At 43.0% G+C, this 18,061-nt stretch overlaps 1 protein-coding gene across 1 annotated transcript in view; it reads left to right on the top strand.

Annotated features, from left to right (window-relative positions):
- The window catches only part of CRB2 (crumbs cell polarity complex component 2), a 39,963-nt gene that overhangs the window by 9,987 nt on the left and 11,915 nt on the right, over window positions 1-18,061 (top strand). The window contains exons 2-6 of the mRNA XM_055720328.1: window positions 1,681-2,382; window positions 4,709-4,904; window positions 5,426-5,565; window positions 6,036-6,218; window positions 7,161-7,274. Coding sequence (XP_055576303.1) covers window positions 1,681-2,382; window positions 4,709-4,904; window positions 5,426-5,565; window positions 6,036-6,218; window positions 7,161-7,274 — 1,335 coding nt within the window. The remainder of the gene's footprint in view (window positions 1-1,680; window positions 2,383-4,708; window positions 4,905-5,425; window positions 5,566-6,035; window positions 6,219-7,160; window positions 7,275-18,061) is intronic.

The following is an 18,061-nucleotide window of genomic DNA, read 5'->3' as shown; positions in this document are numbered from 1 at the left end:
ATACAGAAGGCAGCAAAAAGGGCAAAGAGCTGCTTACACAGTGGCATGTGAAAACAAAATTAAATGCTAGTGGTTACTTGACTTCCAGTGGTGGGCAGGCAGGATTGTGTCACCAGAAGCAGTAGCTATTTCTCAGGTACTATTTGCTATTTTGTGAACTTTACCTCTGCTTTGTGGCCGCTTTTCATAAACATTTTCAAAACATCTGCTATGTAGTTGTTTGCAGAGTTACTTCCAAGTTTGGATTTTTCATAACACTTATGCAGGAATCACTCTGGGGTACTACCTGCAGCTTTTCTCTTGTGTATCCGGGAATGGAGAAAAACAAAAAACTCTTGATATCAGAAAGCTGCAGTGGGATGAGGGGCTAATGACTGCTGCCTATGTGAAGGGAGAAGTCCTCTGTTTGCATTGCCTTTGTCCCGTTATACTATTTTTGTTTTGTTTTGTTTTTTTTCTTTGGAAAGTGTATAATTGTGTCATTGAGTCCAGGGCATGTAACATAATTCCAATATCGAGGCAACTGTCTGCTGTCTTCTGGGCTGTTCTGCCTTTTGACCAGATTGTTTCACAAACTGAACTTGAAATTTCTTTTGGAAAAGAAATGGGGATTCTTCTATTCTTCCATTCTGCTCCATTGACAATATTTTAATTGAATCCCCCCCCCTTTTTTTTTTTTTGGTTATATCATGTATCCTGTATAATCTCATTTACATTAATTAAATTTGCAGTTACCTGGGCATGTCCCATCATATTTCTGGATGGTGGAATTGCTTAATCAGGAAAAGCCTTCTAAACACTGCCATTTTGGGGGACAGCAAGGTGTTGTGGCTGGGTGTGAATAAATTGATCATATCCAAACACTCCCAGATTGAGGGGAATCTATTTGCAACATTAGTTGCTGCTATCTGGATATTAGACTCGTGTTTTGGCTCTGCAGATATTGAGTTTGGCTCTGAAATGCCGTCTGTACAGTGAATCTCATCAATCTCTGCTCTTTGCTGTTCTCATAACACCTAAAAATTAACTGCTGTGTAAATTTACTTGTCTAACCTGTGGGGGGAGAGTGCCCAGCCAGTGGTTATCAAACTTTGAGCTGCTCGATGTAATCATGTGAAAGGTGCCAGTTTGGAGTTTGGGTTGGATTGTTTATGGCAGCATCTTGAAATCACTGGTGGATTAGCTGAGAAAAAATTGTATCCTCAGAAGGAGCAGCTGGGACATTAAGAGCTGCAGCCAATATCTTAAAAGATCCTGTCTGCCCCTCTGAATCTCCAAGCACAAGCCATGTGCCCTACCAGTGAAAGGGGTCATTGAATTTTACACAAAGTTCATCTTGTGAATGGATTTAAGTTGATATGTTTCACTGCCTTCAGTGTGATTCATGGATGGATAAGCACAATTGAAATCGTTGGTTTCTGAGAGCCTTCTAAAACCCAGGCATTTAGTCACCAGACTTAGCAAGAAGTTCCTGATTGCCATCATATGAAGGCATGTTGTGTTGTCTTCTGTAGAGTGCATGTTTGATTCTCCAGGATCCTTCTCAGCTAATGGCTAGAACAACCCCTTGCAGTGTGGAACTTCGGTGGGCAATCTCAGATTGTATGTGATGATCAGCAGAAGAACTTTCTTCTGTAGTGCTTTGAATGCTGACTAACAGAAAGTCTCTTTTCTCAGCAGGAACTTCATATTCTGAAAATGATAGCAGCTGTTCCTCATCCCCATGTAAAAACGGTGGGAGCTGTAAGGATTTGGAAATGGGTTACCAATGCACCTGCCCTGTGGAGCCTGTAGCCTACATGGGCGTGAACTGTGAACTCCTCTATGACGCATGCATTAAACATGGGTGTCCTGCCCATAGGATTTGCAACGGGACTCCAGGACTGCTGGAATATGAATGCATCTGTATGCCTGACTTCACAGGTACTGATTGTAACATTAATATTAATGAGTGTGAGAGCAACCCTTGTAAAGATCCTCGTTTTGAATGTGTAGATAGTGTAAATGGATACACCTGTAAATGCCAAACAGGACTGAATGGAGAAGGCTGCCAAACAGAAAGTTCTGTGTGCTCTAGCCACCCCTGCCTAAATAACGGGACATGTGTCGAGGGTCCTGGGGACTATACCTGCATCTGCCAGCCTGGCTTCAGCGGGGCCAACTGCAGTGACAACATTGATGAGTGCGCCTCCAACCCCTGCCAGAATGGAGCCATCTGCCGAGACAGGGTGAATGAGTATAGCTGTTTCTGTGTGCCTGGGTTCCAAGGATACAACTGTGAAATAGACATCAACGAGTGTGCGTCCCGGCCCTGTAAAAACAATGGCACCTGCCTGAATGAGATGGATCACTATTTGTGCAAGTGCATCCCCGGCTACACAGGTACCTTTCATACTCATGTATTAGCCGGGTGGTTGGGTTACATCTGACTGTTCACGTAGTTTCCACCATTTGCCTGCTGCTGCTGCGTCTTATAGTGTTAGTAGCTGTCCTGAGAGCTGTTGTTTTAAGGCTATGAGATGAAATCTCTGTTGCACAACTCGTTTTTCTGGAGTGTTTGGTACTGTGTGTGAATAACGGTGTAGGGCTGCTTGTTGCAGCTTCCAGACAATAGCTAAGGCTTTGATTTCCATGGATAGTGTGCATGTTCAGACATGGATCCGAGAGTGGAAGTAGGTGGACTGTCTGAAACTCAAGTACTAGATACAAGTAGATGTGATTAGCTCTAAGTATGAAATTAAGGGAGGTATACAAGAAAATAAATTTATTGTCAGGAATTAAGGGAGGTATACAAGAAAAGAGATTTATTGTCAGGAAATGTATACTTAGGTAGAGGTAAGTTATGCCTGGAAACACTATCTGGCCTGCAGTTCTTTGTCCAGTCCTGCAGGATTTCTCTGAGGGAAGCAGTCTTTTTGGAATAAAGTAGCTTTTAGCTGGAGATTTCTTTTTGTATTGTTTCATGCCCAGCAAATGTTTTTCTGCATGTGACACAAGTATTTTTTATTTTTCTTTTGGTGCATCTGTGCTAATGGTGACTCAGAGTAATCTACACCTGTGAGTTATCTGTGAGGGAGGCAGTTGGGGGTTCTCCTTTCTCCCGCCCTGCTTATCAGAGTGGAATGCAATTGTACAGCGCGCACGTCTGCCTGGTACCACCTAGCACATGAACTTTCTCAGCCTTCCTCGTTGTCACAGACTGAAGTGTGTAAAGAGTTAGGTTGGTGTGCAGGAATGCCGCTGATTACCGGTGGAATGAGGAGAAGTTACAGTATCAGGAATGCAGTCAGTGATGCTGACTCGCTCTCTGATAAAAAAAGAACAGAGATGAAGGAGAGAAAAAAGCAGAATTTGTGCGTAGGCCTTAAGATTACTTCTGATTTTGAGTATCAAGCAGAATTCTGTCTTTGCAGATCAGTTTCTTTTTATCTTTATGCTGAATCCTCAATTCAGAATTGTGGGATTCCCCTGCCAAGGAAATGCTGAAATGACCCAGGCAGCTGGAGGAGTTTGTTGTACTCCAAATTATTCTGATGTCAAATAGGAAGCTTTGTCTTATGATCTAGTGCTTCACCCAGAGGTTCTAGCACCACTGGCTAGCAAAGCCAGGTTGTTTCCGGGTGCTTGCAGCTGGAATTTGGGTGAAGGATGTTTTGTGTGGGTATTGACGGGTTTGAACCAGCAGATTAGGGGGCCCACATTCCGCCAGGATTAAGATGGCCATGTCCACTATGTGGTGAGCCTTTGCCAAGAAGGGGAGATTAGGTGGATTGGCAGGTGCCCCTGTAATGACTAAGGTTTGGAGGCAATGCCAGGCCACAGACAACTCAAAGAGGCGGAATTGTGGTAGGGTAAGGTAGTTACATAGTAGTTGCACAGGAGGTCTTACTCTGTCAGGGAAAGCTGAGACTTTGGACCAAAAGTGCTGTTATTCTTGAGCAGTAGTGTTGGAGCTAACACCTAATTTTTAATAGCATTTCATAATAAAATTACTAATATCTTGTATCACTGTAACTAGCATTTTGCACTGCTTTAATGCTTTTTTCCTAGGTATCTCAAAGCAAGTTACAAATATTATTTAAACAAATGGAACAATGTTTTGGAGAAGCAGGTAGAGATCACTTTTCCCCTATCCAAAATGCAACTGCATCTGATGTAGAACACTGGATCTGATTAATAGCAACGCTACACAAGTGAAGAGTACCATGTCTAACTAAAACTGTAAGAGCTATATTGTATATAACAGTTCAGTCACACTGACTAGCAGTGTGATTCTTCTCTTCCTGTCCCTGTCCTCCCTGCTCTCAAAGGAGCCCAAACCAAGCCAGCTATTGTTAGATTTTTAAGAGATGTACATAAGATCAAGATTTTACAGCTCTCTTGGAAGATGGATGCTATTTGTGAAGTGCTGACTGATCAGCTACTTTACCAAACCTGAATGAAAGAGACTAAAGCTTTGCAAGTACTGGAAACTCTTTTTAGTTTTGATAGAAGACTAAAATCCAAAAGTCTAGACAAAAAAAAGTAGAAATTAAAGGTCCTGAATTTTTAAGTGTCACATACTGTTTGCGAGCTCCCAATATTCTTACAGCAAAATTAGAACAGATCACTATGCTAGCCAGTTTGGGTTTCCAGGTTAGAAGTCTAGGCAGCACAGATACACTTTTCTAGATTTGTAACATAGATATTTCTCTGTTTTGTAACAAAGGTACGAATTGTGATGCTGAAATAGATGAATGTGATGCAGACCCTTGCCAGAATGGGGGCCTGTGCAATGATCATGTTGGGTTCTACACCTGTACCTGTGCGCCAGGTTATGAAGGAATCCAGTGTGAGGTTGACATCGATGAATGCGCGAGCCAGCCATGCCAGCACAATGGGACATGTCATGACCTCACTAACAGGTGGGAAATGAGTGTTGTTTGAGCAGTTCGATAACCAGGACTGATCTAAAAGTCTACATGGTGTAACCTGTGAGAATTAGAGTCAAAAAACTCTGTGCGTCTGTGGCATGGGGTTGGATTTAGCTTTTCGTACATCCCTGTGGTCACAGTGGCGGTAACTGATTTATGGAAGTAAGTGAGAAGACCCCTCCCAGCAGCAGAACTCCTGGGTGCTTTAAAGGCAGGCAGGAAGAGATTACTGTTACCGTTTTCAGCTGATATATCAGATACAAAGGGAAGTGATTTGCAGAGTGTGAACAGCAAAGGCAACTGCTGGCAACATGCCTTTGTGTCTGAACTTACCTTTTCACAGGTAAGGTGTGAACTCAGAGGCTGCTGAGGGTTGTCTGCTCTGTCAGTAGTGTGGCCTGTTTGTGCAGTGGGAACTGTCCTTTGCCTCACAAGTGGGTACGAGGACCTTAGCTCCATTTGCTCTTTCCTCATGTGGGGCTTACACGTCGCTCTCTTTTGCTGCCCCACAGCTACCGTTGTGACTGCAGTGACACAGGCTTCGAGGGGGACCACTGTGAGTTGGATATTCTGGAGTGTGCCTCTGAACCCTGTCTGAACGGTGCCACATGCGTGGAGGGAATCAAAAACTACAGCTGTGCCTGCTGGCCAGGTAGGTTAGAAATCAACTTTACTATGCTGGCATATAGGCACACTGCAATAGAGAGAGCACATGCTAAATGCCTATGTAAAGAATTGATGATCATACTGCGTGGTCCAGTGGGTTTTTTTCTGATTGCTGTCTGAAACAGCGAGGCTGCCACTGCTGCCCTCTTACAGACTATCCCAAAATCCACTTGACCTCATTGCTGGGAAGTGCACCCTGTTTCTCAACTATAAAATTTTCTTTCTCTTTTCTGCCATTTTCTATCATGTCTTTTCCTATGAATTAATGCTTTCCTGCAAATTGATTATTTGGCTCCTGCATTTGACATAGTGGGGAAGGTGGAGGGCCCTGGGACTCCCTGCTAGATGAGTGCAGTGTCTTCTGGGTCTTATTCTCACCTTCAGTGCAGCCACAGTTTTTGGGAGATTAGTTCCAGTGAAGTTGTCCTTGCTGTTGACACTGATGTCTCCTGGCAGGTTACACGGGGCAGCACTGTGAAGAGGATGTGGATGAGTGTGCGACAGATCCTTGTCACAACGGAGGTGTATGCTTTGAGCGATCCAACCAAGCCTATTATGGAACACAACCTGATTTTCCCAGTAATTTCAGCTATAGCCAAGCAGCTGGTTTCCTCTGTTGGTGCCAGCCAGGCTTTGCAGGTGAGCTGTGCTGTAAATGTTCATCCTGTCAGCATCTAATAGATACTGCATGTGAGTAGATAGGAATGGAGCAATGTTAACTGTGCAACAGAAGTCACTTAAAACGACTGGTACTTCAGGGGAGGTGGCAGCCTGATGCATCAGAAAAGTGCTTCTGTTCACATAGTGTATGAATATATTGCAGACAGCTGTCTGAATGTCATTCTTGGTCTAGCAAGGCTGAGGCAACAGCCTATGCACTTTCCAAGTGCTTTGATGAGTGCCCTCTGGCTATGCAGATGCCAAGGTGGTTTCTCTTTGTCAGTGTCTCTCTCATGCATATGGCAAAATTCATCGCTACAGGGTATCTGTGAAACTCCTCATCAAAGGAAACAATTCCCTAGAGTCCCAGATAACTATCATAGGTGTTTTCCTTGATGAGACTACTCTTGTGACAGTGACTGTATAATCAGGGTGTGTAGGAGAAGAGGGGGTTCTTGATAATCTGGCTCTTGGAGCTAGAAGCTCTGTGGATGTTCAACTGAAATTTCATCCTTTCCCTGGTTTATCGGTATGTATAAAAAGCTGGATTTAACAGTGGGGAAAATTCCCTGGCAGGATGGGCTAAACAATAATACTTTATTCTCTTTTGAGAGAAAAATGAGACTTTGGCCCACTATTGCACAGATGGGAGTGGTCAGAAGTTCTGATTCTGCCACTGTTCCCTTTCATGACACTGGAAAATCACTTGACCTTTCTGTACTCCATTTCCCTAACTGTTTCGGTGTTAGTATCTATTTGCCAGACCGTCTGGAAAGACATGCTGTAGTTCAAGAAATTCTTTTGCATTTTTAGATGACAGAGAAGAAGTGCAAAAAATTATGAATGCAGTTGTGTTCAGATTCTTTCCTTTGCTGGTGCACGTGTGCGCTTAAGATGCCTGTTTGTGTTTTCACTATAAAGGGGAGACCTGCTTTATTAACATCAATGAGTGCGAGTCCCAGCCGTGTCAGAATGGAGGGCTCTGCGTGGACCTTATTAACGACTTCCTTTGCCATTGCCTACCAGGCTATTCAGGTAATGCTGGTGAAGGGGGGTGGCTGGAATCAGGCCCTTCTGGTTAATTAATGCTGAGGCTGGCTGCAAGACTGGGTTCCAGTGCTGGGTAGCCCAGGCTGCTGAGCAGGACTGAGATGTGGGGAGTGCAGTAGTGTTGCGGTGGGACATCTACAGTTTTGGGTGCAAATGCCGTGGGAAAGCTAGGTGGTTTTGATCAAGTAAGTTGATAGGCTATGAACTAGATTTTGAGACATAAGATCAACTATGTAGAAGAGTCTAAGCAGAGAATATGTAGGGATTCTGTGCCCTGGAGTGAAAGTTCACTGGGAGAACTGAGTTTTTTTTTTTTTATAGATGTACTATGAAGGTGAACAAAACCAGCCTTCAAATAAAAATAGGGTTGCTTAGCATTCTAGTTGCTACAAGCTACTGGCTATAGCAGATTGGATCACCAGCACATAGAACATCTGTAAACCATCTCCATTCCCTAACTCCCCTGGATGATAAGAGCCAGCGATTTTTGGCTGAAGGCAGTAATCTGCTGTGTTGGGAGGTCAAAAGGTCTTTGTGATGTGAGCAAGTGAAGCCTTCTCTGTTTACAAGGGAATGAGGAGTCTGGATTCTTACACAAATGCCCTGCCTGACCCTAATGGGTCTCGGTTTTCTAGCTGAGAAATTAGGGGATAGCGAATATTGCATATCAGCTCTGCTGGGAAGGTACACTGCTAACTGATACTAAACCTCATCTTAGTTTAAAATACTTGTTCTCAGTCTTCTGCACTATTACATTCCATGTGTACTCACTGTTTTGAGCAATTTAACACCAAGAAGTAGTTTTTAAGGAAGGTGGTCCCCAGCACGATCTTGTATTTATGTATTTTTGAGGTGGATGTAACCTTTCCGCAGTGTTACTAGGCTGCCATCTCGTGGGAAAAGGGAAAACTTGAAGCCAGAAGAAAACCTTGTCCCTTTCTTCTTGCAGCAGCAGGTACCAGCATTCCAGAGACTGTCTTAGACCTTGCTTGCATGGGAAGGTTTTCTGTTTTCCTTCTGTGGCCATAGTGGTTGAGCTATGCTGGTGCAACTCTGTCCAGCTCTTCCCTGGGAAGACCCATTACACAGGTCCTTTCATTCCCAGAATCTCAAATTGACTTCTAGTTAACACCTGTAACTGGGCTGAATTCTTTGCGGGGTTTTCTGGCCTATCTCATTCTTTTTGGATTCCTAATATAGGCTAGGCCAAGAAAAAATTGCTTTTGTAGGTGAGGGCTTTGAAAACAGACTTTTATCTAAGCTCTTTGTTGGTATTTTCTTGGGTAGTTACAATGCTGTACTCATGAACTGAGATCTTATCCAAAGAGGTGGTTTACACTTTATCCTGCTTGTCAGAATTCCCACTCACTTCTGTGCCCTGTTCCCTTTTCCTCATTTAGTGCCCCAGCACCCTTGGAGAGTTCAGAATTTCATTGTGCTTTGCCAAACTGCAGATCTCTTTAATCCTTTCCAATTCTTAGCGTGCTCATGGGCAGAAAAGCTGACAGAAACACAGGATGATGGGCAAAGAAGTGCTAGAGTTCATTCTGTTGCATCAAATTTGGGTTCATTAGTACTTGAAGGGGATTAGAAGCAGGTTGCTCTTCTGGATATTGCTTTTGGTCAAGGACTTTGTCTCAGCTGAGGTAGTTCTGACACATTAACACAGTGAAAGGCTGGGAGCAGTCTGTGAGATCAGTGAGTGCGTGTGGAGGAGTGAAGCTGACAGGGAAATAATAGCAATTAATCTCCCCTCCTTTGTCAATTAATCCCAGTACAGTCATGCTGGGTAAACAGCTTATTACTTCATATTAGGATCACAGAACAACTTTGTGAAGCTTCCCATAATGTTTCTGTTCAAAACACATTTCTGTGGCAGCTTAGATCTGCCATGAACTTGGGTTTAAGCTGCCTCCGCTGATTAAAGTGAACTTGCTACTCTGATGAAGAACGCATTCTTGGGGCGGCAGGGGGTTCTTTCTCTATTTTTTTTTTTTTCCTTCAGTCTGAGGAATTTGGGGAGTGTTGGGATAACAATTCGAGTCAGGAGAAATTCTTTCTTTGAAAATTAACTGCCTCAGTGCTGTCTCAGGCTACAGCAGCGCAGGGAGATGAGCCAGCGCTCTCTGAAATGTAGTTGTTGCAAAAGCAGTGTCTCATTCCTGAGAAAACAATGTAATAGGTCCTGAAGAGTCTGTTCAGTGCATCAGTTTGTGCTTTAGTAGAGGATGTACCCTTAGAGGATGTAAGAAATATGAATCAAAAGATTGCATGGGCACTAAATGAAGTGAGAAGGAGAATGAATCTTGCATGGTCTTGGAAATTATGTCAGTTGTGGTCAAGAGAAAAAGCATATTAAGAAAAGTCTGTCTTTTAGGAAAAAAACAAACCCAACCAAACTGAATTCTTTATTCATGTGGTTTCAGTTCATCATGCATGTACCAGGCAATAATTCAGGCCATGACATGAAGACGATGGGTACCTCCACTTGGAATGGGAGCTGATTTTTAATCTGAAAGATTGTAATTGCCCAAGTGGAATTTGGTTCATTCATTCTTTAAAAAATGGCCTAAACACTCATGCTCTTATTTCCACTCCTGCTAAATTGTCTTTAGAAAGGCAGTGTCCTAAAACACAGTGTTATGGCATTGGTCAGCCTGAATGAGAGGGGAAGAGCAGCATCATTTCAACTGTAGTCATCCCTTGGTGGTGGCACCTTGTGATCATGGTAAAATTCTGAGCTTTTTTGCACATGGCTGAGAAATGCTTCTACTTTCATGAGTAATCAGAAGGCGATGTGGTAGTAAATTTGGGAGAGATTGTGAATGTGTCTCAATATAATTGGAAAGCTTATTGACCATTTTGCTTTGTTCGGCCATAACGTCTTTGTCAGTTGTCCTTAAAGAAGGATACTTTCTGTGTAGCTAGCTATAAATGGTTACTCTTACAGAGTGCTAGCCCAGATCAAATAGGCTTGAATTCCTGGGTCGTGGGTCATGAAATAAATGGGAGATGCTTCTTCCTTCTAACCACTTTTGGATAGATTTAATTTTTTTGTGCAGGTATTTCTTGATGTCAGATTTGTTTTAGAGATGTAGCCTCTACAAAAGGGGAAGCTAAAAGGTTAAGCTAGTAAAGAGATTAGAGGACTGTTACCCCTTCAACAGAATCCCTTTCAGTAAATACAGCTGAAGCAAGCTAGGAAACACTTCAGGAGACACACACATACACACACCTCTTACCTTCCACATTGCATCTCCCTTCTGCATCATAGCTCCATGGTTAATCAAACCTTTTGACTTTCCTGTCATCTGATCAGAATGCTGCAAGAGCATACTCTTCAGTTTAGATCCTGCTTCTGTCTAGGCGTCAGGTGAGTTTTGATCAAAAGTGTCCTCTGAGATTCTGATGCTTGTGACTGCACAATCTGTTTTGAACTAGACCTTTGTATAGATTTTCTGACTACAGACAACCTGAGGTATGCCAGCTCACCATGGTTAAATACTTTTGCAAGGATTATTAGTGGTGGAGCAACTCTAATGAATTAAATCTCACTTCTTTACTAACCAAAATGGGTGAAGCCCAGCTTAATGTCATCTTTAGAATCAGGCCAGGCAAGTACTCTGGCAGAGCAGCATCCCAGAGAGACAGAATTCTCTTATGCATAGGTGTGGTGAGATGGCTGTCTTCTAATTGTGTCTATCAGGAGAGATGGCTTCAAGATGTCAGATATTAGACTAGATTCAGTCTGTTGAAAATACTTATTAGCAATGTTTATTATTTTCAGCGATAATGGATTTGCTTGCCACGAGGTCACTGCTTGCAGTATGTAAACTGCCATGTGCATTCAGGAAGACCAAAGTTTGCTTTGCTTTCCTTAAGGGAAGGCTAGCTCTTGAGACTAGGATGGGTGTTTCTGAAGCCTGGAAATAAATTCCTAAATTTCTGGGTCTCATTTACCAACACAGTGAGGAAGCTGCTAATCTCTGTCTAAAGAACGTGTGAAATTTGGATATTCTATCCAAAGTTCACTCTCCATTTTGTGTCATTTTTCTGCTAAGAACCCTCTGACGTAGTTAATGTTCTTTATTTTGACCTTCTCCAAGAAGTTTTACAAATGATTAGGAACAAAATAATTCTCTGAATTTAAACCCCATGACTGAATCTTGTAACTTGCATGATTGCCAGTGTGTGAGAATGGGGAATTAAACCCTCTAAAAAATGAATCATCTGATCCTTTTAATTTCTTTAAATCTTCCAGTTTCAAAGAACCTAAGCAGTTACTCCTCAGTTGTGTGTAGTTTGAAACAGATGTTCAGTGATCCACCATTTTGGCTTATAGGAGGTCTTATTTAAGTATAAATATGTACTATTTAGAATTATCATGTGTGTATTTCTCCATCCTCATCAGTCTCACTAAGAGAACCCAAGTCTATATATCCTTAAACTGATCCTGGGAAAAGAAGCAATCACAGTTTCTAATTAGCAATATTTCATGTAATGAAATTGAAAAGATGTAGTGACTAGTAGAGGATGAAAGTCTGCGCTGACTTATGCTACGTGGGTTTGGTACAATATATTTCCTATCAACACTATAGATATGTGTGTATGTAAACATATACATGTATGTGTGTATAAATCAAAATATGGATATTTTTAAAGGGATTTAAGGTTCTCCAGTCTTCACAGTTACACTTCATTGTTGCAGTAGGTGATTGAATGGGCACAGGCTACACATTTGTTTTCTCTTGAACAATAACGGAAAGGTCATACTAGCTAATATAGATAGCATTTAAAATCTGCACTAGGATAGATATGTGTGTGCATAGGACTCAAATATGAGTGTCTGATAAGTTTTGACTCCAAACAAACAGACGCCATATCTTTCCTACTTAAAATATCTGTAAAATTGACTGGCATGTTTGGATTGAGTGAAACGAAGGAAGTAAAATAGCTGCAAGAGTTGTTGGAATGCTTTCTTTTAATATCTTAAAGTGATACTGCTAATGCAGATTCCAGACTGACATGTGGGAGTTTTTGTTTGCTTGGACCTGACATTGATACTAACAGAGACTTGCAAGTCCGGGAAAAAGCTCCCAGATAACATTTTTTCACAGAAATAAGAACCTTCTCTGTGTTCCTTACAACATGAAAGTTTAATTCTGCCTCCAGGAACATTATGATATGAAAGTAACCACATTTAAAAACAAAACAAAACAAAAAAAAAAAAAAAACCCAACAAAAAAAACAGAACCACAGAGGAAAAAAAAGAGATTGCAGCAGCTAATTTTATAAGGTTGCTAATGAGGAGAGAGTTCTGATTCTGCAGTCCCATGTTTGAACCATTACAGTCGGCATAAAGCAGGGCATTTCCTACCATTCAGTTTGACTTCAGAGAAACAGATCATGGTGGTTAAAACTTGAGACTTTCCTTCGTGGCTATTGCAGAGCGGAAACGCTTGTGCTTACAGATGTACAGAGCAGGGCACGTGGAGGGCGGGAGCTACACGGAGTGCTGGTCCCTGGTCAGGTCAGTATTGAATGTACAGCAGGGCACAGGTTGCGCTCTGCCTTTGGAACTCTCCTTATTTGTATGATTTGGATATTACACAGTGGTGGAAATGCAGCTTTTTTGGCTTGGCCTGTAAAAAGAAAAAAGTCTGTTTGGCCTTGTTCATGGAATTTGGCAGACTCACCTGGGAGGCGGCAAGGGCAAGAGATTGTCTTTTGACTTTTTACTGTTGGAGCTAATGCTGTGGATACTGCAGGGTATTACTGTAATGCACCGAGCGAGAATACACTGTGAGTATGCATTCTTCATGTCAGCACTGACAGAGGCCAGCTGGAGAGGTTTAGAGCAGGGCTGGATTAGATCTTACTACAGCGCAGGTCTCTTCTATATTGGCTAGTTTCATCTCCAATCCCTTTTTGTCTGACTGGCATCAGGGAGCGCTTACACACATTCTGCCGTTTCAGTCCAGCCTTTTTTATCATTCCTCCCCCCCCCCCCAGTCCCCCCATTTTTCTCCCCCTTTACTGTCACAAATGTCCACAAGGAGTCGGCCATGAAATCTGTGCTGATGCGCCTGATCCTGGAGGGAATTTTTCTGCTCGCAGGTAACGAGATCTATACAGTAACTGCAGTGTGTCCTGAATGTTTGCGTGCCTGCCCGGGGCAGGGAGCTGGTTGTGCGATTAGTGGGAGCTGGAGGCATGAGAAGGAACAAGAATCGACTAGAAAGGAAGAATGTTTTTATTTTGAAGAGACCTAAAGTTTTGTTGTGGAAACGTCAGTGCAAGGAATGTCCTTGTTGCCGCAAACTGAGCGCGGAGCTGTCGGCGGGCTCCCAGTGCCTCCTGGCTTGGCTCCGCCATCAACCCGGGGTGTTCCAGGGCACGGGTCTTGGCTCCTGGGGGGGGGGGGGGGGGGGGGGAAACTGTATAAACATGCGGCTCTCCCCCTGTTACTTCGGTGAAACGGTAGTTTTGCTTTTTACAGATGTGTTTTGTAATTTTCCTTTTCCCTTTAATGGTTTAAAACTCCTTTATTGAGAAGTAGTTCTTGTTTTAACTCGGAGGACAAGCCCTTTGCTGGGCTGTGCACTTCTCCTCCCCCACCGCCTCCTCGAGTAGTAGTGCACGGTGGGAGAGAGGTCACAGCAGCCTGTTGCCATGGGAATGGCAGTAATTGTGCAAATATAATTGTGTCGGGTCTGTTCGTTGTGGCTAATTCTTTCTTCCCCCCTCTGTCTCCCCCCCCCCCCCCCCCTTTTTTTTCTTTTGATAATAATAATACAAACCCTAATTAGGATGCACCGGGAAAGGCTGCTAGGAATTCAGCTGTTTTACAGAGAGGGCAAGCCGCTTTGGGGTGGGAAGTCCCACTGAACTTGCAAGTTTCAAGATTGGGCCCATGAATAAATCTCGTCCTTCCAAGTATTTTTTTGGTATGACAGCTAAATTAGAATATCTCTCTTTATATGTTCTTATTATTTTAACATATTACGTGTCTGCTCAAGTATATAATTCTTACACTGTAGACAGTGAATCTTTGTTTATTAATAGTAGTCAGTAAATGATTACCTCATTCAGGGAATGGCGAGCTATATGGATTTTAAAAAGAGTTGTACCTATCAAACAAGACTGTTCTCACCTCATCAGTAATGTTTTAGAATCTATTGAACAGATTTGTATTTGAAAATACTGCAGGCTGTTAAAGCCCAGCATCTTCTGAGTGTTTTTTCCTGACCTGAGCCCTGTGGGCTGTTAGCTTGGGGCTGCTTGAACACTGCTGAGTTAACTGGAATGTTACTTGTCTCTGGACAGCAGCCTTTTAAAAAACACTTCTCTGATTTTCAGATAACAAGTTCCACTGGTTTGCTTTTGTTAGTCTTTAACTAGATAAGAAACTCATTAAACATTTTAAAGTCTCCTAATGATGTAAAGAGTTAGGTTGCCAACATTGCTTTTACTATTGGTTTAATAATAGTAAACATTTGAGCTAAGAAAGTTAGAGGGAACAGAGGAGACTACTTAAGAGTAACTTGTTTTTATCAAATGGAGTTGTTCCTCCCTTTTATTATTATTTTTTTTAATATACCTGAAAGGGAGTGCCTAAGCCTCTCTTAAAGAAACATACTACTTTTGAACTACTTCTTAATATTGACTTTCCTGTGGGTTTGTAAAGACATAACTGTCCACGTCTTGGAAAAGATTGGGTAATGGACATCCAGGAAATGACCTGTACTTCTGGATATTGTAATGGCCTACAGCAACGATTTATTTTTTCTGAAGTAGGGAGAAGTTCCTTTATTTTGCTGGCATCGCCTTCTTCATTTACAGTCTATCATCTGCAGCCAAACCCTAAAATTACAGACCCCTCTGCTGTGCTGAAATTAGCATCTAGGAAGCAATATGCAACAGACACCTCCTTTTCCCTTGTTTTGGTGTGACTAAAGAGTTTGACAACCTGGAGATGTTCACAGCTGACAAAAATCATTGGTGATAATGGAGGAGAGAGGGCAAGACAGCTGGCTGATGAAGGGTATGGTCACTGTAAGTCATGTAAGGAGGTAACTACTGTTCAGCAGGGGGTGACGTTGGCTTCCAGGAAAAAATGTTAGCCAGATTTTTAGAACTCTTGCACAGTCTCCTCTGTGACCAGTTTGTCTTAAAAACTGCTACAAATTCAAATCTGGCCCTGCACTGGCTTTTAGGCAAGCAAGAATACATTAGGTGTTGGTTTAGAGGACCTTTCCTCCTGCTCGAGCCCTGTGAAGGCTGGCTGTTTGCTGGCAGAAACAATGACAGCGATAAAGATGATGCTTGTGCGTTAGGTTCCTCTGGGAAGAGCTGCTCTCCTTTCTGCTGCTGAACATTTCCTTTGCCTGTTTGTAAGCTGTGAGGTTGGACAGCAGTGTGTAAAGACCTGAAGTGTCAGCTTATTCTTTTCACCCTTTTCAAACAAATGTAAAAAAATCAAACCAGCTGCATCCCATGGGAAAGCTTGGTGTTTAATTAGCCACCAGCCTGGGGTTGTGCACTCACCGTAGGGACTAATTTGCCACCTGGTGTGAAGCATTCACCCCACAGGTGTCGGCTGGGAGGCTGGGAAGCAGCCTAGGCAGGTGTTCCTGCTGCTCCATGGAGAGAGTGCACTGGCCGGAGGAGATGTGGTCAGGCTAGGAATGTGATGGGGGGAAAACGGGGCTTTCGACCCTGCCTCCCAGCCTTCTCAGAAATGCAAAAATTCACAGCTCTCTGCTTTTGTTATCCAAACCGGTGTTATCTTCTCCTTATCGCCCCGGTAAATACCAACAGCTCCGATCTGAAACGAGAGGCTTTGGGACTATACCAAACCTATCTTTCTGGCACCATTCAACAGCTTCTCCTCTTAAATCTGACTGCAAACTCGCCCCCTACAGTTTTGGGAGCCCTCCAATCCACTGATAACTCAGAAAAGCTGTTCCACGTAGTTCTACTGCTCTACTGATTTTTCTTAATTCCAGCTGAAGTATTCCCATCTTCTCCCAGGCTGGGTTTCTCAGACCGAGAGATGTCCATTACACTTTATTTATTCCAACACATTTCCTTCAAGTGTGGCCATAAATTTGTGCTGAAATATTAATTTTATCCTGGCATTCTTGCTGCTTCCTTTTTACAGGTAAGATCACACCCCAAGTTCTCTGTTCTAAGCGAGCCAGACATTAATAGCTGGAAAAAAAAAAAAGGCTGTGCTGAGGTAGTATTAGCAGCTCTGACTCTTCAAGGCAGAGGTTATTGGCCGAATTCAGTGCTTTTCCACAGGCACTACAGAGAGCAGTTCTAGTTTATGTCCGTAGAGAGCTATGTCCTAGAGGAATCAGAGGTAATGTTGCCTACAGGACAGCTCTAGCATAGCTGGCAATTGCAGTTACCAGAGCCTTCCATTTCTCTTCCAGTGCTTCTCAGAGCTCCATACGTATGTCCCTACACTGACACAAACCGACATTTTGGAGCTGGAAGCTGGTGCTGAATCCCCGCCTATCTGCAGAGATAGCACTGGTAACAGCAACTAAAAACTGGGTCTGAAAGGAGTAAGGCGACTTGGTTAGGCAGCAGGGTACTAGACGTTTGTGCAGGGCTGCCTGTGAGGCATTGCTGGGGCCGGAGGAGGGACAAACCAGCAATACACATACTCAAGAAGCCTGTATCTTTGTTAAGTTGGGGGGTGGGTGGTGGTGTGGTGTTTTTTTTTCTTTCTTTAAATCACACGTCAAGTCCAGCTCCAGTGCTCCTAATGCCCCATCTCCCCTCATCTCTTTCCCTCAGGCAACTCTCTAATCTCTTTGACATGCACATTCTGTCTCATGGCTTTTTTTTACAAATGTCTTTTGTGTTTTGATTCCCCTCCTTTGTGTGCAAATTCCTTCTTTTTCTTTCTGCTGTCCTCGTTGTGCTTGCTAGCTAGATTCGGCGTGTAATGCTATTAGATTGGGATAATCCATGCTTGGTTTATCTGTGTGACTGTCTCTGAAGATTAGTGGAAACCAATGTTATGGGCTAGATAAAGTGAACTGGCTCAGAAGGGCTCTTCTGTCAGTCTGGAGATGCTCAGGAAAATGACAGCAGATTTTCATTAACCAGATTTGAGTGTAATGTCTTGTAATTTACTTGAGCGCGGTTGGGGTGCGTGTGCCTCGAGGAGACAGCTGAACGGCCATGCAGTACTTTTTACCCAGTTCACTTCTGCGGGACTGGACAGAACTGAAATCAACTTAGTGCAAGTATGACAGAATGCCTGTGGAGCGTGTTTTGGTTTGATAATGAATTGAGTTTTGTGAGTGTTTTACAACTGGAGGGCCATCTGGGAATTTGAATTTTCTTAACTGAGGCTTTCTAGTAACTTCCCATTTTAATGCTGTCTGCAACGATGGTGCCTGGAACATGCTCCCCTCAGATCTATAGACTTAATTTGAGTTTCAGTGTAGTAAATCTGTTATTAAAAAAGCATAAAATCCTTGTCTGTGCTGGTTTGTCCCTTTAATATCCTCTGCATGTTGATGACCTGTGGTGCTTGAGGTGGTCTGGAAGAGACAGTGGTCTGTTGGGTGATGTAGGCAGACTGGCTGAGGCTCTTTGTAGAGCACCACCTTCGCAGCATCTGGGAGGACAGCACAGAAGGATGTTTTTCTTGCCCTTATACCAGTGGTGGGCCACTCTAGCGAGCGTGGGACTTCATGCTAGCAGGTCTTGGTCTTTTGGTGGTTTCCTGAAGAGAATGGCTTAGCGAG

This window comes from Falco cherrug, chromosome 9 (assembly GCF_023634085.1).
Source record: "Falco cherrug isolate bFalChe1 chromosome 9, bFalChe1.pri, whole genome shotgun sequence".
NCBI lineage: Eukaryota > Metazoa > Chordata > Aves > Falconiformes > Falconidae > Falco > Falco cherrug.
Note: the sequence above shows the minus strand (reverse complement) of the source record. Positions and strands in the feature narration are given on the sequence as shown.